We start from the raw sequence: 26,950 nt of genomic DNA on the forward strand, positions 1-26,950 counted from the left end.
AGCGCCATCTATGTATCAGGCCGGGGACTTGTCTCAAGGGTTATGGTTATGTCTCTGAAAGATAACTTGAATTACTCCAAGTGTTCCATTCCAAAAAAGTTTGCGCGTTACTCAATACCCCATGGTTTATGAGGAACGTTAACACTCACCTCGAATCAGGCATCCCGTTTGTGAAGAATTTTACGAACATGGTCAGTGTAAGTTTCTCCATAGGCGCCTTAGAACACGACAATACCTTGATTCAATCCCTACCCATCTACAAACCTTGGTAGTAAACCAACTACGATAGTCCCAGTCGTAACCCAGGGACTCTGTCGCCCGTAAAACCCTCACTATCCCGAACCCGAAGCGACATCAGCCAAAGACGATTTGGTTCTAGCTGGTCATCATTGAATAAGAAAAAAAAGTATGCAGGTCCGAGACTGAGGGTTGAGGCTTGAGACCTGCCTCGGACTGGGAAACTTGGATGGATTGATATCATTCCTGAAGGATACTATACACGGGAATATAACTCTTACTACCAAGGTGTACTACTACTAATTTTACACCATTTATATATTTTGTTTTATATAGAAAATTGTGTTACATTCTTTATACTAGTTAATTATTGCGTTATGTTTATATAATTTTATTCACACGCCATATATTTATTTGTAGTTACATATATTTAATCTATAATTGTGCTTTTTAATATTCTAAAACAATTTTGTAAATACATACATACATAAAATATTGCTTTTGAAAATCGGTGATTATATTGCAAGGGATTAGAGTTTTAACATAACTCTAACTGTTTATATATGAATTTGCAAAAGCGCATCTAGCATGAATGGGACGCAGACTTCAAATTAAATTGACTCGAATTTCTAAAGTTATCAGTCAAGGAAATTCTGATTATGATTTGAAAGGAGTGGTTTTCCAAGGAGGTATGACTGTTTGAGACTACTGACTGTTACTTTACTGCGACCAGACAATAAATTATTAATATCGATACTAATTTGAGTAGAATAATAAAACAATGAAGTACCCTCTTCACAGGGGCGTCAGGTCTGGCCGATACGGCGGAACACGGTCGTAAACACGATTTTAATTGTAAATTAAAACTCTTTGTTGGTGCGCGTACGGTCCCCGGTCACTCATTAACATCCCGTCCGTGTCAACACTTATTACAATAGGAAACAACAAAGAGACAGTTTCTGGCTGCTTTTATTATTATTTGTAGAAGAAAGGGGCCGCTGGTCGCTTCCCAGATTTCGGAATGGAAATGAATAATGCGTGAGGTCCGTCATCTGTGCGTTTGTGTCGGCCGCTGTCGCTCAGATTTCCCCGAAACTTTCGAAATTAACAGAGATGTTTCGTGGTAACTACAATAAAAATTTTTGGTTGTCCGCCGCGGCATATTTTTCTACTTTCGTGGCATTCTTTTCCTTCGTTTTTTTTCAGGTGATATACGTTGTGTAACATTGTTAAAAACATTATTATGCATTTTGTATCTAACTTGTTGATAATTAGTTAATATAAACTAACGATGTAATAAGTTATTCAACGAATTCAAAAAGCGGTAAGGATCAAAACAGAACTAAAAAACAAAGAGAGTGTAACAAGCGAAGTAAATCGCACTTTTCATGACAATAATTTCATGTGGATAGTCTTCTTCAAGCGACTGGCCAATCACCACAGCCCTTGACAAGGTGTGACGTCATTATCTAATTTTCAAGGCATTAATGTATTCCCAATCATCTCGCAAACCTGATACATTCATATCAAAGTAGGTGATTATTTTTCAGATAGGAAATTTATCCAGCAATTCCACAGGATCCTTCTATAACATGACACTGTAATATCAATTCAATATCCACACGGTTGATATCCCTAAAGCTCAAACCGTAAAATCCCCACTTGCTGTCTTCTCGTTACACTCTCGGTCGTTCCAAAATTAACAGCGAGTTTTCGTGGTAACTGCAATAAAAATTTTTGGTTGTCCACCGTGGCATTTTTTCTACTTTCGTGGCATTCTTTTTTTTTTTTTCATCTCTCAGTAATTTTGTCATCAAATATACTATTAGTCTTTGAGTTCAGAAATACAACCAAAATTCAGAATTACCAAGAACTTTCTTTTGGGTGAGATGGATTACTAGTTGGTTTAATGCTTAAGTGCAACCCAATTAACTGATAAACCAATTTCTTCTCTTAGGTCAGGTTGGGAGTATCTTCCAACTAGCAGGAGTCGCTTGACTTTGAGTTTAATCTGCTCTGCTTTTTGTCTCACATGATGTCTAACGGCAAATGTTCCAAGTGCTGTTTCTTTTGTTGTTAGAATATCAGCAGTATAGAGCAGATATAGTGGTCTCAAGATACTATCCTGTGAAGCCGAAATAGGTTTAAGTGTTGAGAATACCCTTTCATGCAAGACTCTAAATTTTCTTTCCAAAAGATATGATTCCAGCATTCCTCGGTAGGAATTTGATCATTTTGTAGATTAGTAGCAATGGCATATTCGGCCAAAAGCTTGTGACACGTTCAAGAATATTTCAGGGCAGTATTTATTTTCTTCGAATGCCTTCTCAACAACCGATTGTGGAGTGGTGATTTAGAAATCCAAACTGGAAATCTGGTATTTCTCTAAATGGTAATTTTGATATCATAGGTAGCAGCGTTTGTCAGGTTTTTAAAGATAATTATTCGAGGGACCTTAAAACATTCTGGAACATGCTTCAGTCTGAAACAGGCCTTGAATATAGATGTCAACATCATTATTGCTCTTCGTGTCTCAGGTTAAATATCATCAATTCCAGGAACGGTTTTAGGATTGAGGTTGTCTTCAATTTCTCTGGCAGTTTTCATTGAAGAAATCAGATTTTCCACTACATCGGGCTGATAAACAGAATTTATGTCTTTTTTAGATTCTATGCCATTCGGTTGGAATATGTTAGCTAAATGTTCTGGGAGTAGTTCAGATTTTTCATCGTTGCGTCCAACCCAGTCACTTTGATCATTTTTAATAGGCGGTACTCTAATAATTGGTCTTTTAAATCTCCGGTTGCTCTCCATAGCGAGTAATCTTTGTCTGGTTCAGTCGGTAGGCTTAATGCCGAGGACCGTGGTTCGGAGCCCACGTCAAGCACTAGGTCCAGTCTAGATAAACCCTAGTTGATGAAAAGGAGAGTTCTGCAGCTCGTCAGGTAAACAAAACAGATCCGACGGACAAAAGATATCGCCGGGAATATCCACAGAAGGACCCGCGTACTTTCGGACGCGACGAAAAATGAAATGTCGGGTGCGTGACGAGAGGCGCTCGTAGCGTGCACGCGAAAACGACGAAAACAAAAGAATAACGCCCTATTAAATTTCGTGTCGACACTCCGTTCGGTCGGTACCGGTCGTCGCGGACGCATTACTATAAATCGCGGCCCGAAGGACCGCAAAAAATACACTCAGGAATTAACATATTCAAATTTCTGAATGGTTCGTTTCGATCGGCGAGGGGAGCGGGGCGTCGAGGGGGCGAGGGAGCGCGCGGGGTGCGTCAATCGCCCGGCTTCTTTTTTTTCTTACTCTCCTCGCCCTCACCGTCGTCGATTTTCGGGCGTCAAGGCCTCGTCGATTTGCCACAATAAAATCGTTGATGTATCCGACACGTCGTATCGATTCGGATTTTGTTGGGAAAACGCTTTTGCATTTTGTTTTCGTGTTGTGTTTCGGTGCATTAAAAAATCCGTGAATCCGTTCAACCACCTGCACTAACCTAACCTTGAGAATCCCAGGGATCGGACTCAAACAGTTGAGTAATACCTTGCCAAATATTTCATTGATGAACAATACACTACTTGGTTTATAATAATGATATTAGTAAGAAGAATCAAGTCATGAATACTGTAATAATATTATCCAAGCCACAGGAATTAATAGCTATTTTTTAAAAAAAATATAATTAAATATATTAAATATACTTTGGTCAATAATTCCCTGGTAAAACAAAAAAATAAAAAATTGATTGCTTATATTAAACGAGACTAAAGATATCTATTTCTATTATCTAATCTATTGTATATATAAAAATGACTTAATGTTCGTTAGTCTCACCAGAACTCGAGAACAGTTGGACCAATTTGGCTTATTTTAGTTTTGGGGTATTTGTGGAAGTCCAGGAAAGGTTTATATTTTTTTATTATTATTAATCTCTTAGAACGTCAACAATCTGCCCGTGGGCAATAAATATCATTATATGATTTCCGTTATATAATATAACCATCGTGATATGTAGAAGATCACTTCAGTAAGTGATCTGCTGTACAACTTATAATCTAAATCTTATTCTAGATACTATTCTAACTTATTTTAAAGTTCTATCCTAACTTAGTCCAAAGACTATTCTAACTTATTTTAGAGATTATTAAATTTCACTCTATGTGTTTATTAATCAGTTCGTATGGTAGTTTGCGTTTGAGCCTATGCACCACAATGTCATCGCGCACATTTAACTGTTTGGCAAGAGCATTGGGATGCACTAATGGTCTTTCAGAGTACTTCGCACGGAGTACTTCGAATTACACTCGTTATAGGTTAATAAGGGGATATCGCCCTGAATCAGTTTGTTGGACACGTAATATGGGGCATCGACCATGACTCATACCCCACAGTTCAATACCATAGGTCCAAATGGGCCTAAGTATTGACTTTTTACAGCAAAACATTGTTATCGAATGATAATTTGGCCCTAGCGCCAATACATTTGGTTTAGTTTAAGCCCAAGATGTTTGCGTTTTGTCACTGTATGTTTTTTCTATGTTAAACGTCGATAAAAGTGCATTCCCAGAAATTTAACCAGAAACTTAAACCTATTTTGAAGTAAAGGACAAATCGTGCTACAAAAATGGTATAGAAAAGTTGGAGGGTCGCTATAATCAGGGTGATACACCCTTGAAGTGAATTATGTTGAATAAAGAAACTAATTTTGCCAAAAAATTAGTTTTACTATGGTAGGCCGGGGATAATACGTAAAAATAATATAGATAGAATTTGAATTGTGATTAGTCCTACTTAATAATTTCAATCCTGTACTATACTTTTGTCAAACAAGAAGTCAGACTGGACAAAAACCAGAAAATGTAAAGAGTAAGTATGTATTCTACCAAACCCACACAACATTTTCTTTGTCAAGAAGTATCAAAGTTGAATATTAATGATTCACCAAAGTCAATTACGCCTTTAGATGGTAAATCTCTGGTTTTCTGTTCTTTTCTAAATATGGAGAAACCCTGTTACTTTCCATAGTACATATATATTGATAATGATTAAAGATTTTCTGTTAAAGGTCAGTACTTTCAATGAAACACGTAAACAAATATCACAGGTAAAAATACACATAGTGAATTTTATTACATCTTTCGTTATAGATATATTTACTACAATCTTACAAATTAAGTAGTTACTTTATAACTATTTTGCTTTTGTATACACAAGCAAGATGGATGTGAGATAAATACTTCAGTATGTATTTGTCAAATTAAAGCACACTGGTCTACTAGACAAGATCGCGTGGTTTGGTTTGCTCAAATATTTTGATTTTCTGCGAGTTGTCCAGTAGCTGTATTGCTACTATATTTGCTGTGATTGACCTTGTTTCATGTTTTAAGAAGAAATTATTGATAACTTCGTAGTAAGTCCAACACACGTCCAAATAGGCTTTATAAATAACTGATAAACCAATATCTTTAATCTTAGATCAATTTGAAGGTAACTTTCCACTAAGCAGTAGAGTTATTTGATCATCATCACTCAAGTGATATAATTAGGATAGGTGATATATTGGTATGGATGTAGAACTACTAAGCTGCGTTTTACAGTCTCTGGTCCATCTGTCTATATTGTTCTCTGTCACTTGTACTTTTTCTGTAACCCTGGCCTATATATATATATATATATATATATATATATATATATATATATATAAAACTATTACACATTTTCAATTGTCAAACGCCCCGAAAACCTTTTCAATTATCGATGTTATTCTATGCACTTGGTCGATTATTGAATAGTGAATTCGCTTTAATTTGAGAGTCATTTAATATAGTGTCAGGTTTTTCGAACTTTATTCTTATGTATGCTACCTTCCCAGAAGATTTTTCAGTCTTAAGCAGGGATTAATATATAATATATATAATAATATATATGTAAACCTAATAAATGTTTTTCGTGGCAGTTCTTTCAATAATTCGGCTGAAATATCATCAAATCCAATACAACCTTTTTAGGATTGGGGTTGTTCTCTTCTTGATCGTGAAAAGTTCCAGTGGGTTATAAACAGGTGTTGTATCCATCCATGGTATATTGTTTTGTTGAAGTACATTAGCTAGTATCAGACAAAATGTTTCTACAATGACTTAAAACTAGCAATTTATATAAAAAGGCCCGCTGGTCCTTAGTAACTCCGTAACAAAATAAAATAAAATAAAAAGTTAATAGAATGTTTATGTATTTTTACCATTTAAGGCACACATTTCACGACACACACACAGTTTCACTATCTTGAGTGTCCAAGAGTTGAAGCACTTAATATGGTTTTAATAAGGGTGTGGATAGTCTTTCCTCATGTCTTGTTGTTAAACTCCTTTATGATACTCAGAATCCGGAAGGGCTTTATTTTAAAAGATTTCCTGTTATGTTTTATTTTATATTACTTTTCGCAGAACATCCCCATAAGTGAATTTTATAGGTCCACATAGGTTTTAGTATTTGCTTACACAGCAGCAATTAATTTGCGTTTTCTTCCAAATATATGGTTATTTTTTTATATTTCATTTCGAATTCTTTTCTTTCCTTTTTGATATGCTCTTTCCAATGAAGTTTTGCATCAAATTGCAATCATGGATTCTATTCATATTTATTGGCATACAATTTGGTGCTAGGTTAATTGAATAGGCACTCCCATTGACAATTCTCCATTTCTGGGTACAATTATCTTATACAAAGAGTCCATTTATTTATATTATTACCTACGTGTCGCAGTTTTCTGCTTAGTATAGTAAAATAACAATAAAATATCAACAAACGAAGTACCTTGACAATTGAATGACTTGATGGGAACAAAAAGAAACGCGGCTCACTTGACCGATTTCATCACCTCGTCATCTTATTCAGGGTCGTCAGTTTTAACGCATTATTTATGACTCTCCGGCTAGTACGTACATCGCAGCTTGCCGAACGGACGGACCAGCGCTAACCACGATCCAAACCGAACGAACGAAAAAAAAAACAATTAAATCGAGAAACTAAAGAAAAAAAAACAACGAAACAAAAGAACGATTCCCGTGCCTACCTGGCGAGAGGCGCGCGCGTGGGCCGGTCACCTCTCGCTTTATTCCGAACTCATTTATTAGTACCGCTGTCCGCACAATTAAAATATATATTCGTATTTGGACAATTTATAATATTGATCGGTCATAAAGGGCCGCGGGTAGTCTCCGCTCTCATTCATCTCTCGACTTATTTTCGTTACCGCGATAGGCATCGGCGTTGTTTTTGCGCATGTCGTTCTCGGCTTGATGGAATATTTGATCGTGGCCTGTTGGTCGGGTGTTTTTTTTCTTATTTGATTAATAGCTTTCATCGATTGTCTCGATGACAAACGGATGGCTAGCTGAAGACGAGATCTATATATTAATGTATGAACTGACTTGGAAACTTGGATATGGAGAAGTGCAGAAAATTATTTTCTTTTCTGTGGCGCATTCATCATTTTCCTGAAAGCCCCTCTAACAAGATATGTATATTTTTTGGGAGCCTTGTTTTTCGATCTTGAAGTGGTTGATGATGCAAATTACCGATTGGAATCAAAACTGATAGGGAAACCAAAGAATAGGTCAAAAACGTTTCTTCAATTCTGGTCAAGATAACTCGGGACTGATATGGGGACCTTTCTTAATTACAAATCGGTATACTGTTGTACAATGTATAAGATGACTACGGTAGGAGAGTTGGAATGAACATAATTAACATATTATTGATGTTGGAAGTTATGAGCTTTTCTGTGATTGAATTTGTGAATTCAGAAACTAATGGCACTTGTGGTTATTTCTGATGTACCATCGGACATTCAGAATCATCGTTTGAGAAATCGATACTATACTGGCGAATCATATAGAAGAACGGAACACATCATTATCGAATACACAAGAATTTTAATTGATTCCTGTTGTTTAGTTTATCTGCACATAAGAGGGAGCAGTTCTCTCCATATGCCATAACCCTTCGTAGTGGCTTGTTGAATTCGGTAGGCTAAGATGGCAATCCCAGGTATATATAACTTTGGAATGGTGAATAGTAGCGTTGGGAACTATCGACTGAAAACAGTCGAAACAATCGATAATCGCGAAACAGTCGAAAAAACGAGTCAAAAGCACGGTTCCATTAATATTTTCAATTTCGTTATGTCAGACGAAGATGTACGAATCCTTTCCTGTATAAATTGTGAGAGAGGAAAGGACGGAGATAATTGTTTTGGGACAGTTAAAATTTACCTAATGATAGAAAGAAAAGCTAATGCATGACATAATTAAAAATGATCTGAATGAAATGATATAAATTCTTTATTTATTATTGATCGGAATTATATTTAATAGTCAAAATATTTTACTATTTATCATTCCCAATTTTAATCTTTTTACCCTATTACATTAACATTCTTGAAAAATATCGTACCAAAATGCTGCTATATTAATATACAATATATTGTTATTTACAAGCAAACTACCAAAAAAATCATAAAACTATATATATTACATATAATAAATCCATGTAAACATATATTGGGCACATTTTTGTCAAGTAGGACCAAAAATAGTACCTAAATGTAGGATTGAAATAGTCGATTGTAATTTATACCAAATTGTAATAGTAACCAAATAGTAACCAAATCAATCGGACCGAAAATAGCGACTGAAAACCGTCGACTGAAACAGTCATTGGTAAAAAGTAGTAAAATCAGTCGAACCAAAAGTAGCGACTGAAATAGTCGATAGTAAAAAGTAGTAAATTACTAAACTAAACAGTCGATAGTTCCCAACACTAGTGAATAGTAACATCAGGATAGTGTTAACATTTATTTTATTAATACGTAAATCAAATTAACACATCTGATATTGTTTTAAACATTTTAGATAGTGTTTAATTTTGATTTACAGTTTCATTTACAATCTAATAATGTTGGAATGTTTTTCAAACATTTCGAAGCATCTTTATATGAGGCATAATATGCTCCGTACTCTTTGGCCAAACAAAACAGTCACATGTTGTGAATTCTTTAACTATTATTGGCTTTCCACCACTTAAATTGTTTTTCTTACTACATATTACTTTTAAACTATTTCACCTACATAGTCTTTTATAAATTAAAAATGTAAAAATTAAATATACCGACATATATTAATTATTGTTGGTAAGTATTTGTATTTACAGGTGCTTATTTATGTAAAATGAATAGTACAGTCATTTAAGTTTATAAACCAATTCTTCATTTACTTGGCAAAATTATTAAAAAGAACGCTCTGGCACTCTGAACAGTTTCATCAAATTATATTTCCTAAAACTATTGAAATACATTTTAAATTACATATTCTTTCCATATTCTTATAATACCTGAAAATAGAAAAGAAGCTACGTAGTCTTATGTTCATAAGCTCATAGGTAGGTTTATTGGGTTAAAAATTAGTAATTTTATGAAAAGGCAAACACACAGGCAGAATTAGTCAATAATACTTTTTAAAACTTATATCTTAATTATTCTTAATAACTTAATCTTTTCATCTCATTTATAGTCCAAAAAAAGAATAATGGAGCTTAATTGATGGATGGTCGATAGGTCGATCAGAATCAGCGAAATATTTCGGCATTCATATCAATGTTAACTTAAATCCGAAACATCACAAAAAGTTCGACATATTAGACATAAAATTAAACAACTGCACTTGAGACTCTAACAAGACCTAAGATCAAAGGAAATTGATTTTATCAAACTTACTAGTAATCTGACGCTGCTAAAATAAGTTAACCAACGAAAAACTATACTATAACCTTGATATCACGTGGACTCGAAGTTATTCATGTTAAGTTAAGAACATGAAATAATGTGCACAAATTACAGCGGCATGGAGCCAATTCAACTACAGGACAACGCGCAGGAAATCAAGAAAAAAAATTTAGTCTCGCACGATGGGGCATTCTCAACACTTAAACCTATTTCGACTGGAGTTCTCTAAGGCAGTATCTGCTCTACACTATTGATATCCCTACAACAAACAGTTGTAGTACTTTTCTTAAGCTTGGAAAAAGCTTAAGTTAAGTTAAGCTAAAGTTATTCGGAAGATACTTTCAATTTGATCTAAAATCAAAGAGATTAGTTTATATAGAGTGCAAATATGGGGGTTGCACAAATATGCAAATATAGGGTTGGTTGAGTATAACATCAAACCAAGTAGTAATCCAACGCAGTACAAAGGAAGTTCTACGATTAATTACCAATGCTTATCACTTACGCAACCAAGCACGATAACCTAGAAATCAAATGGATTTACGAGGTCGTCCAAGATTTCATCTTAAAATATGAAATTGTTTGCCAAATCATAGCAACGTGGAAGCAACTGTCTTCTGGTCACAGCTGCTGGACAGCACGCAGGAAATCGGAAGTTTAAAACGAATCAAAACAAAATTTAACTTGAGTAGTTTAGTTTTATTTTAATTTGGGAAATACATACTGATGTATTAATCCCGTATTCGGCTTGATTGTGTATTAATGCAAGTATAACGGAACAGTAGTAATAAATTAATTTGTAAATTGAAAGATTGTACTAAGCATGCCTAATGTAAGATGTAATTAATTTAAAAAAGTAGCTGAAAAGTACACATGAAAAGTATAATACCACGAAAGAATAATACGAAAAAATATGATTGTTTCTTTTCGAGACGCCCCGTATAATAGCTTCCATAAGGCAACGCGTCGCGCCGTATCGTCCGAGGGGGGTCTAGATGGACCCCGTCGACCTCATGGGGGTTATTTATGGCGTTCGGAGAGCGACTACCTCATTGTTTGCCTAACTATAACGTTTTTTATTCTTATCTTGCGATGTATCTCCTTCTATCTTTTTGTAGAATTTAGTGTTAAGGCTATTTTAGGCCTTTTAATATAGTTTCCGTGTAATGGCTTCACACCGTGCCTCCATATTTTATACGGTCGGAACGACCGAGCGATCCTCTCGTACCGAAGGGGATGTGTGAACAGGTCCCGATGCCTATGGATTTTTTCTCCGGGCATCCTACCGCCGAAGGAATGTTTGGATAGGGTCCGTTTTTATTAGACCCAGCTGTTTGTTATTTATTTAATTAACATGTCTTAGGCGAATATTGAGCACGGTCACTAAATTATCCACCAATTATCAAAAACTGACACTCATTAGGAGATAAAATCACAATTCATAGCATCACACATAGTATAGCTCAGACCAGGAATTTTTCAGCCATGGTATTATCAATAAACATGCTTCTTAATATTGTTTCAATATATATTAAAAAAAACGTATTGAAGACAATATTTAGATGTATTATATATATTGATATAATATTTGACAGATTTTGTTATGTAAAATGAATCTTCTTTTGCTGAAACCTAGTGTTTGTCACGGTTTGGCAGTATTTAAATAATTCATAATGAAATTACGAATACATATATGGTACTTATAATTCAATTGCTTCTTTAAAATGTAATTTGTAATCGGTAATTCAAATAGTTGACGCTCAGGTTTATTGTTGTTAGTATTTCCAATATTTCAAGGCTTCAAAATAAACTTGAACGTAGATACATTTGTCATTCAGCACAAATTCGCTGAAGTTTTAAGAAACTGTCTTGGACATCAGTTAATATCAGTTAATCCTGTCCTGTATGGTTAACGATTTACGATTCCAACACATTTTTTTTCAGTTAGTACTAATCTTCAAAAGAAAGCCTTTAAAATAATATTCTACTCATACGTTTGTGAGTTATTGTGCTAAGAGTGACACTACTTTTGTTATTTTGAAAACACTGGATCAAAAACAATTTCGTGTTTTAACTTTATACTGCTTCTTGACGGAATCAATCATCTTGATGATGATCGTAGACACCGATGATGCAGAACGCAGTGGGCGTCCAAATGAGGTGGTAACACCACAAAACATAAAAAAATCCACAAAATCGTTTTAAATGATCGAAAAGCGGTCGTGAAGATATATGCTTGTGTCTACTTTAAACTTCTACCTGCTTTAGTGTCTGTAACAACCAGATTAGCTCGGCTGCAGGATTGCTATATAAGGCTGTTATTGTTGTTAAAGCTTAACTGAAAGAGAGCTCAGAAGGATTTGATAAGTTTTGTAAAACTGTCACCTGAAATCAGAAAACTTAAAATATTGCAATTCATACCTAAGAGGCAAATTGCAAAAACATAAAGTAATGCCTGGTAATAGAAATAGTAATACTAGTAAAGAAGGTGTTGATTTTACAGTTTTTGCGAATTTTTTATTTATTTATTTTTTTTGGCCTGGAACCGGGTAGGGGAATCCTGTTACGGATACCTGGTTGGGAAGACCCACAGGAATAAGCGAGTTGGACTGGTTATGTGGAGACTGCCTCTGGGCTACCTAGTAAACCCCACCCTATCAGCTGATCCAATGACCCTAACTGATACTTCTTACTGGTAGCAAACTTACTGTAGTTTTTGCGAACAGGGACAGTGATCAAGCCCAGACATCAAAAATGAGATTGGAGTTAGTCAGCTTCCTAAACGATAAAGCAAAAGGCGAAAAGATGTGTTCATACAATCTGACATAAGTTTGTAGTCTTTGGGACCTGTAAAAATTATTTCCTTTAGCAGGTCTGATACAGTATATTTAAGAATCTAATGTTCATGTTAGGATATTTTTCTGGGCTCGATTGGTTCTGCTTAAACATTTTGTAATTTATATTTTCTATTATAAGTAAAAATATTTAAAATACTGTATTTTGTATTTTATAATTCGAATACACGACTTAAAAATACGAGACGAGGATTATATTTTGTAACTTGTATTTTAATAAAACCAAATCATGTATTTTGCTCAGCTCTGCATAATGTTTTCCATAGAAAAGCCTTCATTTGATTATATATTACTGATGCAGTCCACAGGGCATAATTACAAATTAAACCAATTATTATAAACCCCTTAAAATAATTTCATAGTCATAATGCTATAACCTTAGTTTTGAACTGAACTGAAACATAATCAATGTCCTTATAATTCAGACACTAGACATGTTAACAAAACAAATATTACCTGAAAAACACTTCGAGGTACTATTAAATTTATGTCAGGACCTTCTCACCTCTACTAGTTTATCACTGAAACAGAAACAAAGCTGTTGTAAACGTATTGTGGACTAAAATAGTACCATATAAAATGAAACAAAATTTACGATCTAGCTCGAAAGAGCCCTGAGACATAGTAAGAAATTAGAAATGTGTTTCAATTTATAACGATAGCATATAACTACAATGCTTAGAGTTAAAAGCTAATAAAAATATTTGACTAAATTGATAATTAAATTTGTTTCTGATAATTTATATCGAATAATTAATGTTTTTCTAATATATAAACAAATGAGAACAATAAGAGTCAAAAAAATATATATATGGTAATTTTCGATGATGTTTACCTTTAGTTACATTACCATGGCTTCAAAATAATATCATACTGCCATTCTGGGCTTTCATTATCCCTTAACCTCAATCGCATTTATTACCATCTGTAGCATGCATCACTTATAGCTTAATATGATCATTGCTGACCAAGTACAAAATTTTATCATACCAAAATGAATTTTCTTGCAGAACTACATCACCTAGAATATTTAAAATAATGCAGACCAGAAGATTTCAAGGATAAATAGATTCAATAGGTTGTTGTGAGGTTATTGAATCAACTATGATTATGAACATTCCTGCTGATCTGTTGCTTGTTGGTTAAGACCTTATTAGTGCTAAATAGCTCAGAGACAGAAATAATAATAGATAAAAGCGGAAATATAATCACATTTTGGGCTGTATTGGTAGTGAGAGTATATATTAATGAATTATAGATTATAAGATGATAAGAAACCTTACTCTAGTTTATATACACTGTTTTTTTTTTTATACAAATACCCTTAAGTAATCCTTTATCTTCCCTACCACAAGCCGGATTCCAACTAGTAAATTGTTACATTCGATGCAGTAGTCGATTAATTCATTCGATGAATTATAATTTTGTTTGAAATAAATATTCTACCAATTTCGCATTATCAATATTTATCAATTTTTTTTACTGAATTTATTGATGTCAATTAATTTCATTTTGTTTTTCATTTCTTGGTTTGGTACTAATCCCAAATGCAAGGATTTTTGTGTAAAATTAAACAAAACGTAAACTATAGCCGTGATGAATGATGTAGTGGTTACTTCGTTTTGCCTTTGAGTGTTAAATAATTGCAGAAGGAAGTTATTTATAATTGAAGGGCCTTTTGTTGTTACTATTCATAGCATTATTATACTCACAAAAACTAATATTAATCTTATTATCTATTAAGTCATAATATATATATATATATATATATATATATATATATATATATATATATATATATATATATATATACATTTCTACGCTATTTAGCGAAACATTTGCCAAACGTAAAAACATCATCAGCATTAGCAACTTGTAGTTTAAAAAGACGAAATCTTGTACTCCCGGTATTTTTCAAAATTATCTTGATTTAATTATGATTGACACTTAAAATAAGACTAAAAAAAGGATATAAACCCTACTAAGTGACTTGGCATTTTAAAATAATAAAATAACATCAGTCTTGGGCACCATCTCTGAAATATGTGTCTTCTAGGAATGAATAAGAAAAATATCTGGTTTTGTTCCAGTATCAAATCGCTCGAATAAGAAGGAAAGTGTGTCGGGAGATACGATGCGAGGTAGATTTTTATAACGAAAAGTCTGAATTATAACGTATAAGTGAAAAATGACATAAAGTGGATGACGAAGGGGAATAAAGCAAAAGTAGTAAAAATTATGATGTCGAAAAAAGACTCGTATTGCCTTGAGAGAGATAATATTTTCCAATTTTGATTGAATAATATCTCCACTCTAGCTTAAAATAAATATTTTTATTCTCAGTATATATTGGTATGAAATATAATTTGTACGAGTATGAAATATAATTTGTTAATAATAGATGATGAGGACTCCGATATGGGAAAACATTCTAGTTAAATCAATTTCAGATTAAAGGTGCCCTAGATTTATAAATGAGCCCTCAAGGAATTAATCAAAGTTGTTTTTCAACACCATTACATGGGAAATAGGTAATTACCTTTCCTAATAACTAATTACGATAGCAAAGTATGGAGATTGATGAAGTTCAAATGCTAATCAACAAGAATTGAATCTATACACGCCTTAGTTTATGATGGGTTATTTTATGACGCCATGGGTGGGTTTTTTTCTTAGGTTGTCTTAGTTAATTACTATTTATAATTATTGCAGAAATGTGAGATATACTTAAGTTTCAATAAATCTAATTTTGAGATTCTTAAAAATGTTTTGTTCTCCTTCATAACATATTTCGCTACACTTGACTAAAGTTGTTTGAAAATGATCAACAACAGAAATGTCAGAAATTAAATTTTAAAATTGTTAAAGAATTAAGTAAGTAGACATCTGAAAACTTGAACCGAAGATAAGACGAGCACATTAAGGAGAATCTTAACAATTATATGATATGTTAATGATTATAATTCTGCTACTGACGATTTTCTCCACCAAATTACCAATGCTAGTCAAGTTCAAGAGGTTTGATTCTTTATCTTATCGTAGTGCTCCACAATGTGTTTGTTCATAGGGACTTCCGTGCTATTTTTAACAATTCTTCTCTCCTGTAGCTTTCTGTGAATATATTCATTTTTTATGTATCAACGAATAATCATATTAATCCTTTACTCCTTGTGTCAATACTCTTTAATGGAGATACCAATGAAGAAATAGATCAAGATTTTGTATTAGTATAACAGTTATAGACTCAACAGCTGTGCGGTTAAATTAGGACCTAACGACCATATTTATACATTTGTATATGACTGTGTAAGGTGAAATATTTGCAGTGTGCAACATGGGAAGCATATAAAGAGCCAAAAAGGCAACTCTAAAGGCATGCTAACACTTTTTTTAAGCCATAGACCAGGATTTTCATTGACACTGGTAGTTTCATATACTTTCAGACAGAATGTTAGATGGAAATCAAAATGAATTTCGAGATATTGTAGTTATTGTAGGTATTGTATTTGTTGTAGCCCCGGAGTCACAACCGGTAATTGTCCCGACGCTATTCGTAACAGACTCCAAGTCCAACTGAACCAAGCGATAGCGTGGTACAAATTCTGACGCGTACAGATAAACCCGTGCAAAACTCAGACTATTTGGTTCTACCACAAGAATAACTTCCGCGCCTATCACCTCCAAATTGACAAAGTCCCTATCCCCCGTCTCTAGAAAGTTTTATACCTCGGTCTTCAGTTCGACCGCAGATTCCAATGATCAACCCAAATACACCATACTATTTGCAAAGGAAATGGCGTGCACAGCCTACTATTTCCACTCTGCAGAAAAAGTAAACTCCCAATTACTTAGAGAGCGACTCTATAAAATACTAGTCCGTACAGTCTGCGTCTTCGGAGCACAGGTGTGGTACAGGTACGTCCCTGAGAGACAACTTGCACTTCCTTCGTTCCAATCCAAAAAAGTCCGCGCGTTATTTAATGCCCTATGGTTTATGAGGAACGTCAACACTCACCTCGAATCAGGCATCCCATTTGTGAAGAATTTCACGAACATACTCAGTGTAAGGTTCTCCATAGGCGTCTTAGAATACGACAACACCTTGATTAAATCCCTACCCATCCACAAACCTCGGTGGTAAACCAACTACGACAATCCCAGTCGTAACCCAGGGTCTCTGTCGCCCCAAAAATATTCATACCGCGAACCCGAAGCGAAATCCGCAAAAGACCATTTGGTACTAGCTGGTCATCATAGAAAAAAGAAAAAAAAGTCCCGGAGCGGGATCTTTTTCAACTAATACATTGATTTCAGTAAGGGAGCACTTACAGTGGAAAATTATCTCCTGGATTTTTTGTGGATTAATTTGCGTCTTCCAATATTGCAGCCATTTTACTTTATGGGGAAAACCTAATTATATCACTTGACGGATGTCTGATTCCTCAAGCAGAATCAGCTAAATACCTTGGCATACAGCTCAATGGTAACATCATGTTAGCCATAATGCAGATCAGATTGTCCAATCTGGTGTCTACAAAGTCAAGCAACTGTAGTGGTTAGTCGGAAGCCAATAATCATAAAGCCAAATGGGACCTCTGAGGTGCAAATATGGGGTTACACTAAAACCTAAAACCAACTAGTAATCTAACGCACCCAAAACAAAGTTCTCCGATTAATTACCAATGCTTATCGCTACGTAATCAACGAAGAGCTGTGCGATAACCTTGAAATCAAATATATATACGAAGCGATCCAGAATTTCCTTAGAGCATGAAATAAGATTACTAAATCGCAGCGACGTGGAATATAGCTACTGGACAACACGCAGGAAGTCATTAGATTTGGTGGAATGAATGAGTAATAGAAATATACATATCCAAGCTATGAAATTCAAAGTAAATCGGTTCCAGATACAGAGTTATGTCAACCATATTGAGGAAAGTAGTATTGAGACAATTATTTTGAGAATTTATCACTAAAACAACCATATTAAATATGTTATATTATGTTAAAACTTATTATATATTTGTCATAATACTGGACAAAAAATGATACAGTATACTTTAGTATCTCCTTTTTTCCAATTACTACGCTTCTGACCACTTTAGTGTAGGTTTCAAATGTAGGTAACATCATGTTAGCCAAAAAGCATATCAGATTAGACACAAAATCAAGCAACTGTAGTGGTTAGTCGGAAGCCAATAATCATAAAGCCAAATGGGACCTATGAGGTGCAAATATGGGGTTGCACTAAAACCTAAAACCAACTAGAAATCCAACGCACCCAAAACAAAGTTCTCCGATTAATTACCAATGCTTATCGCTACGTAATTAACGAAGAGCTGTGCGATAACCTTGAAATCAAATTTATATACGAAGCGATCCACGTGGACGTGGAATATAGCTACTGGACAACACGCAGGAAATCATTAGATTGAAGCGAACCAAACCGCATGAACTTGTTTAGTGTATAAGTGTATTTTTAATTTTAGCTTAAGTTTATTTTTATTTTAATTTGGGAAAAACATACTGTTGTATTAATCCCAAACCCGCCTTGCTTGTGTATTAACGCAGGTACACCAGAACAGTGGTAATACATTAATTTGTAAATTAAGATTGTACTAGGTATATCTAAAGTACTAGCGACCCGCCCCGGCTTCGCACGGGTGCAATGCTGATACTAAATTAAATACACTACAGAAAAAATATGAACGTTGTATATAAAAACATAGCGGCCCGCTCCGACTTTGCACGGGCGTAAAATATATGTGCCTATGTCACTCAATGAAAACATGATTAAAATCGATCCAGTATTTTTGGTTCATTCATTACTGCCCTTGGCCTGCACGCATTAAATTTGGAGTAAAACAATTCCTCTTCCCCTATACTTACTATGAAGATTTCCTGCTATCTTTGGAATATCTAAATTCATACAATTTTTATTACATTACACATTTTTAAACGCAAATTTTAAATTTGTAATATCTCCGAAAATATTTGTTTAATTTACATGCTGTAAGGAACCATATTGGTCTATATTAATTGCACACTGTATTTAAGGTACTTAATTCGATAAGGATTAATGCCGTATTGCTTAAAATAGTTTCGTAAATAAGCCATTTTCTCACGTAAAAAGTAAACAATAAAAGTGGTTAATGTGGGTTATCCCTAAAAGATAAACATATACCATCGCGGACTTTTTTGTAGACCTTTTTATGGTGTACAATACTGTAGTACATTAATTTGATCTAACTCGTAGGGTTAGGCAGCGTTTTTGCTAATTGCTAAATAAGCCTAATAAAATAGGTTAATTTACGACATCACGTTAGAAACCTCTAAAATTAGCAATGTTGCCTTAGTATATTATGCATGTATTATACATACAAACCTTCTTGAATCACTCTATCTATTGAAAAAAACCGCATCAAAATCCGTTGCGTAGTTTTAAAGATTTAAGCGCACATAGGGATATAGGGACAGAAAAGGTTTTATACTATGTAGTGAAGATGTAAAACTACTAAAATCAGTCGAAAAATGTTTTGAAAATGCAATATGCCAGAAAGAATTCACACTCACATAAAATTAGTTCCTAAATATAAACTGAATACCTACCGAAATATTTTTTTATTAAAAGCGTTCCTAATTCGGTTTGTTTTTTATATTATTAAATAAACTATCTTTATGCGATATAATAACAAATAGCCATGAAACGGACGTCAACCGATTTCACCTGTCGTTACCTAATGAACATAAACCAACAGATTACCATTGGACTAGCGGATGGGGCCGACTTAATGTATTCATTGTGGAGAGAGAGACAGAGCGCACGTCTCCGCATGGGGCCTTGTTTTCTCTTTATTCCCAAATTTATTTGTGTGCCTCACATTGACATTTTTTATGGTTTATGGTTCATTTCAGAGGCTTCATGGGCTACCAGTAGGGAACCAACTTCCTTCCCCGTTGGGCATTCTTAGAAAAATGCACCCATACGATGGCCTAGCTAGATAGTGAATATGCATTGGCGTCGCAATCACGAATAACCAGTGACAGTACGGATTAAAAAAGGTTATTAATATATATTAGATATATTATAGTTATAAATTATAGTTTGATTATTATTTATTTAATATTAGATGCTTTAAAGAGTCAGTAATTGTACATATCAAGTATAATCTGTAGTTTTTTCTAATTTTTCGTACTAAATGCACGTGTAATGTTTTATTTGAAGACGTCATAATACACAATGGATTTTTCATACAAAGTTGAATTGAACAATATAGTAGTTGATCAAAAAATAACTGCATAGTTATGCACATTTTCGTAAACATTTAGTTATGTAAAGCTGTTGGTTCTCTAGACTATGCAAGAAAACTGAAAAATATATATGCATAGATAAATATTTAAGCAAAAAGAAGAAGATAACAGGCTAAAGAAAATATCCATCAAAGTGAATCGATTTGTGCCTTTATTTCTTGCTTTTTTTTCCAACAGATCCTGTCTAATTGTTTGTCCCTCTCTCTCGTTCTTGGTCTTCCTTTTTCATTTTCCTGAAATCAGCATCAGTAGGGATCAGTTTACCCGTTACTATTTTATATTTCTTGCTGTATCTTCTATTTGTTTTATTTTGAATAATTTTTTGGTTGTCTATTTAAGTTTTGTTCTTTTTCATTTTTAAATTTCTATATTTCTATTTATCTTTCCTGTTACCACTGAGAAGCTGCATCTCCTTGTTTTACCCCTTTATTTTATTCCATCTTTACATCATTTGTTTTGTTTCTTTTTTTAATATTATTACACCAGTTTTGTTTTGTTTTGAGTTAGTATCAGCTTTAAGAATTTAACTTAGTTGCTACACCAATTCCATTTAGTAATTTATATTCTGTAAACTCTGTCCATCTGTAAAGAAATATATACTGTTTCATTATCCTCTATGTAAAAAAATACACATTTGTTAACCTCACTCCTAAAAATTATAAATAAATAAGGGGAACACTTACAACGCTTGTACAAGTTTGCTACAGTTTTTATGATCTTACGTAAAATCCTGAAGACCTCCCCCCTACCCTTCGTAAGAAAAAATAAGACCTGTTCAACCCCCTCCTCTACCCCCGCCGATAGTTTTACATAATACATGAACAGATCCTAATCAATAGTTTCCGTTTTGTGCCTCGTAGTCATCTTTACAGTTTTAGGCTGATTAAGTTGCAGACTAGGAGAGTAAATTTTAGGGGCCTGCAAGTTTGGGCGAATAATATTTTTTGGCTTACGAGAATTAAAAAAACATTATTATATCTTGAATTTTAATAAAAATTACTTTACTAAATTTTAGTACTACACGAAGCAATATTTAATTTTATATTACAATAATTAGTACTTACATTTCGTTGCAAAAAATCTAATTAATATGATTGTGAACTAGGTTGTTGAATTGTAGTAGGAGTGGCATAATTTAAATAGCCTACTAAGCCTTTGTATATATGTCACTGCCTTCTGACCTTGATAAACTAAACCGAAAAGTACTTTCCTGCAAAGCCATATAAATAATACAATATTTTCTTCCCTCTTTTTGTTTTTCCAGATTTTTAAATTAGGAGATATGATTAGATAGATAAATCTGATCTAAATATTTACATAAATTGCAAAGGTTATATATTAGTACAGATTTCTATAAAAAACAAAAATTATTTTTACATGAACTTTTTTGCAGATATTTATTAACATGTTTAGTTATTTATTAATTATTTTTAAAATTTAATTTGTTAATTGTAGTTAAAATATAAAATGTGTTTAGAAAAGAAAAAAAAGAAGTTAAATAGCTGGAGTGACATTACTTATTTCATTCATTGAAACAAAATATTTAAAAAATTGTTTTAATTTTTTTAAAATATTTTTTAAAACTAATTTTCCATCACTACATATACATTTTCGAAAATTTGGTGGAATGAATGAGTAATAGAAAGATACATATCCAAGCTATGAAATTTAAAGTAAATCGGTTCCAGATACAGAGTCATGTCAACCATATTGAGGAAACTAGTATTGAGACAATTATTTTGAGAATTTATTATATATTTGTCATAATACTGGACAAAAAATGATACAGGATGCTTTAGTATCTCCTTTCTTCCAATTACTATGCTTCTGAGCACTTTAGTGTAGGTTTCAACCTGGGATGTTGATCTTTGATGGATTTTAGATTAGTATAAATAAAATAGGACTCCATCGTGGCCTTGACCATTATTCTATCAAAAATTATGTTTTCACTTAATGCAACGAAACTAAATAAAAGGTCTTGAAATAGTGCCATGTAAATAATGGAAAATACACCGAACTATTTCTTGGTTCCGACTATTTAACATCGTGAGGTAAAATCGACACTGCGCGAGATATCTTTTTGATTAAATTTTTATTTCTCCCAAGACAGTCAGCATTATAATAAAATTCTATACATTAATGTAATGAAACTAAAGGAAGAAAGGTTTGGGAATTTTAAATAGACCAAGCCAACGGAATGGTTTAGTCTATTTAACATAATCAAATAAAAACGACACTGTGCAAGATATCTTCTTATTTATTTAATTTTCATTTCTCTCAAGACAATCGTCATCATAATATAATACTATACATCTAAATATTTACAAAAATAAAACAGTTAATAAAGATAATTTACATCAACTAACTGGACATCCCGCGAGGCCCTCGAAGAAAACCAGCGCGGGAGCCGATAAAATAATAATAATCATAATAATAATAAAAATCGGTTAGTTTCTTTCTCTTATATAAATCGTAATTAATAAAATTTTTCGCGATGATATGGTAAACGATTTCTTTGTTTTTTTTCTCGTTTATTTCTTATTTTTAAAATGTACTCAATATAACAATAATTGGCTAAAAAGACACAAATTAATTATGCATAACAATTAAAATGTAAAATGGGGGGGTGGGGCCTGTAACAATGGCCGGTTTTCGAGGGCGAAAAACAATAAGCAACAACATTTTCCTCTGGGGGGATCCTTCTCTTTACATTGTTACAGAACATTCGACAAATAGTTTTCAACGTTACAGCACTAGATACAGGTCGTGTGTGTGTGTATGTACGTAAAGATAAAAGACTCACTTCTTGTATCAAATATTCAGTTTGTACAAGGCGGGAGAGAGAGAGGGGGGGCTGTATGGAGAAAACACGACGATTCAGACGAACTCTAAGCTTCGACGGGGGCGAGGGGGGAAGGGCAACGTTGGGCGTGGGAAACGTGGTCGGTCGCGAGGGCATTCGGGGGGAAAGGTACGTAACAGTGAAGAACGGTAGTACCCGGTATGGTCACCTCATAGTTTTTTTTGTTCATTTATCACAGATAATAATTACTAAAAAAATGCATTTATTCTTTTTTACAAATATACACCACTCAGCTGCTATTTCTTTTTTATGTCCATGATTTTTTTCTTGTGTTTTTTTTTTGCACTTTTGTCCCTTATTGCTTGTTTTATCTGTAACAAAAATAAATCGGTTAGAAAATGTGAATCGTGTTAAACCTCATTTCATAATAACTATATTTTCAACGCGTTAAGGAAAAATAAAGTTCCGGATCATATAAAATAGTTATAAAACTAGCTCTGTTTAATTTAAGTGAAAATAGAAACAAAGTTAAATAATCCAAGCTTTCGTATCAATGAGCTACTCTCAATTTCTAAGAATTTTGAAAATCCCTCTACGCAGAATTACATTTATTTTACTAATGTTTTGAGGACATCAAATAATATACAATTACGGTATCCAGTACCTCTTTGAATTAAGAATTACACAGGACTGTACCCAAAGAGCTATTTGGATATTTTCAACTGATATGAAAACAAAAAAACATGAAAAAAAAAACAGGATTTTTTAATGCATTTAAAATCCAACACAATCAGCATAATGGCGTATTTGCTTAGATACATCAAAAAGAATTCTCCTCGACAAAAAATATGGGTAGATTGCTTTTAAGGTCATAGAAAAATTCAAATTCAAAGGTCAAAGCTAAATTCCTAATGGCTCAAAAAGTTAATTTTCTTCATTGCTTTCCGGAAAATTTAGGAGATGTGAGCGAGGTGATGATGTTAAACTACTTACTATTGGGCGCTTCAAAGGGATCTTGCAAATTCATCCCACAAGCGGAAATATACAAAGAGGAGCCTCACTGAGGAAAAAAAAAGGTTTTGGTGTCTTCTGGTAATCGTATATTAATTTAAAAAATATGTATAGTTAGTGGCTTGTAAATAGAATAATATTTTTTAGGTATATTCTCTTTATGTTCTCTTATTGTTATGTGTATTCTCTATTTTAATGTAATGTAACGACTCAGCATACTCCAAAACATAAATATTACGACACAAAACTTAACACGCTCTTAGAATTTTGTCGTAGACCTGTGTACATCAATAATAAATATAAATTCCGGTCATTCACGGCGTGGTTATCGTCGTGACGACCTCCCATTGATTAATCGATGACGAGAAACGAGGCAAAAACAAACGAGCGTCCGAAATCTGATACACCACGTGTCTTCGGACGAGGCAGAAAAAAAACAGACCCATTCCCAAGTTGGTCTAAAACCAGCCATGACATAATACATTCCACCTAGACACCTAACGGCCGCAGATAAAGTCAACCGGCTCGAAATTGTTTCATTCTTAATCTACCATCAGCAATTTGTGGCGTTATTAGAAACTGATCATCTCGGTCGTACTTGGAGAAATTGAATTTTCGAATATCAGTCGGGCGGCCGGCGTCCCCCGCCACCCGCGACGCTGCGGTCGTACTCCGCCCCGACTAGGACTTTCGGGCGGCGTTTCAACGAGTGCGACGAGGAACAACGACGTCGCGCGCGAGTGAGAGCGAGAAGAACCGATTCCCGACCATTCACCGATCGGAATCTGTTTTCATTTGTCAATGTCTGAAAGGTGGCGATAGCGTCTTTCATTCAAGCTGACCTGGGCTACGAGGACCCGAGGAGAGGAGAGAAAAAACCGTGGGTGTATAGTGGATGTATGTCGCTAGTATTTCTTTTGTTTCGTCTGTTTCGGTCCGTTGTTTTAGACTAATGAATCGGATAGATACGGACGGGGACCCGAGAGACTAGTCATTGTCGGTCGTCGTCATTTAAATCACCTTTCTAATGAGACGACAGAAGGTGGACCGAAACGTACACGAAACAAAAAAAAACAAGACAGCACCTCGTCGAGGTTTGGGTGTTTTACTAAAACTAAGTACCGGAGAACGAACCCTTACCTTTATGTTAAAGACAAGCCATCTCAAACTGGTGACACGAAGCCTCCATTTATACTCTGCGAACTGAAAAAGAAACAATATATCAGTACTGGTTGTTTTACGTTAAAATTATTTTTGCTGAAGCTCAAGACGAGTTTCTATTCATTCTTAAAAGCTATGAATTATAGTTATTTCTAATTTTATTTTTAACGTTTATTTTATATAAAATATTGATCTATATTATCGAAAATTAAACAACTTTATGAAGGCCCACTTAGACGAAAATGTAATATTTCAATACTAATATATACTTTCAACTTACTAATATATAATATCTTTAAAACCAACTAGTTTTTCATCCAGTATCCAATATTTGCTATTTATTTTTCTATGTTTCGTTTAGTCTAATTTAGATTAAAATGTAGTTATAGTCTATTCAACGCTTGATATTTTAGATAATTTCCCAGCTATTTTAAGATAACGAATAGAACACCAAGAAATATGAAAGAAACTGTATAATATCAAATAATGCTTACAATGAACAAACTAGCCGATTTTATTATTAAAACCTAACACAAAAGTTATTAAAAATTAACCAACTTGTTCTTCATACAGTTGGGAATATTTTAGATTAAAATATATGATCTATTCGACACTTAAAATAATATGAAAGACGACAAACAAAAATGAAAAAGCTATAAATAGTGGGTAATATATTGGACAAAATGATTATTTTATTATTAAAAGTAATGGGAATTATTATCTGTTTTTTTACATCTTACTCATTTTCAATTGTTAAAAATTGAATGTCTGTGTTCTGTCTAAAATGCAATAAATTCATTAAAAATTAAATTAAGATAACATAAATTCGCAGGTATTTTAAGACGCAGACATAGTTAATAATATTTTTAGGGGTCTTTAAAAAGCAGGCGACAAAGAAAGACGAAAGAAATTATAACTACTAAGCAATGCCATTAATTAAGAAAGGAACAAAAACACCTCTCATTTTAGCTAAAATAAATCGTTTCTATATGTAGAAATGTAGATCTATATAAACATTTTAAGATAGCTGAGAAAATTTTAAATAACTATTATGAACAATGATAGAATCAACTATGTTTTGGACTAAAAATGACTATTAGATCTAAAAATATACTAGACCTTAAAAAATATCCATCTTAGATAATTTACCATCTATATTATGATAATAGTAGACCACAAAGAAATGTAAAAAAAAAACTAAAAATACTGAATAATGCTAATGATAATGGTAAATATTACTAAATGAGCAAAAAATTCCATTTTTTACATGATCTATGTTATATACTTTGAAATACATTATTTTTCGAGATTCCTTCTGTACCAACTCAAACTATGTTTATATATTTATTTTATTCCAATGACTGAATTCATAAAAGACTATATGAAATTTTTGTGATATATAGAAAACTAGATATGCAAAAATGAAACCAGCTAAATTAAATCGTCAAAACCTACCTTTTGTAAAAGGGTTTGAACGCTGCGTTATCCCCAACGACGTTGGCGGCCGAATTCATGTGGGCGGTCCCCTGCGTCTGCTGGGGCCGCTGGGGACTGTGAATTCGACTGAAACCGCCGAGGAAACCGCCGGAATTCTGCGGATAAGGGCCGCTCGATGCGCCCCCTATGCAGGGAGCGCCCTGTCCCGGGGCCACGTTACCCGTCACGGAGGGTAGTTTCATGTTGGGCGGTGTCTGGGGCGGCGTATCGGTCTGGACGTCGGGGAAACCCTGCTGACAGTGACTGGGCAAGAACCCGCCGTTTGTCGTGTATCTGCAA

At 33.8% G+C, this 26,950-nt stretch overlaps 1 protein-coding gene across 2 annotated transcripts in view; it reads right to left on the minus strand.

The window, feature by feature from the left end:
• Positions 1 to 22,438: 22,438 nt before the first annotated feature.
• The window catches only part of LOC143204043 (homeobox protein caupolican), a 153,004-nt gene continuing 148,492 nt past the window's right edge, over positions 22,439 to 26,950 (minus strand). For both annotated transcript variants that reach the window (XM_076416467.1, XM_076416468.1), the window contains 3 exons: positions 26,630 to 26,944; positions 25,154 to 25,216; positions 22,439 to 23,373 (listed from right to left, as the gene is read on the minus strand). In XM_076416467.1, coding sequence (XP_076272582.1) covers positions 25,177 to 25,216; positions 26,630 to 26,944 — 355 coding nt within the window. In that variant the 3' untranslated portion in view covers positions 22,439 to 23,373; positions 25,154 to 25,176. The remainder of the gene's footprint in view (positions 23,374 to 25,153; positions 25,217 to 26,629; positions 26,945 to 26,950) is intronic.

The sequence above is a fragment of the Rhynchophorus ferrugineus genome, unplaced genomic scaffold (assembly GCF_030347505.1).
Source record: "Rhynchophorus ferrugineus isolate W39M unplaced genomic scaffold, kcgeb_rfMv2 rfM10, whole genome shotgun sequence".
In the NCBI taxonomy this organism is placed as follows: domain Eukaryota; kingdom Metazoa; phylum Arthropoda; class Insecta; order Coleoptera; family Curculionidae; genus Rhynchophorus; species Rhynchophorus ferrugineus.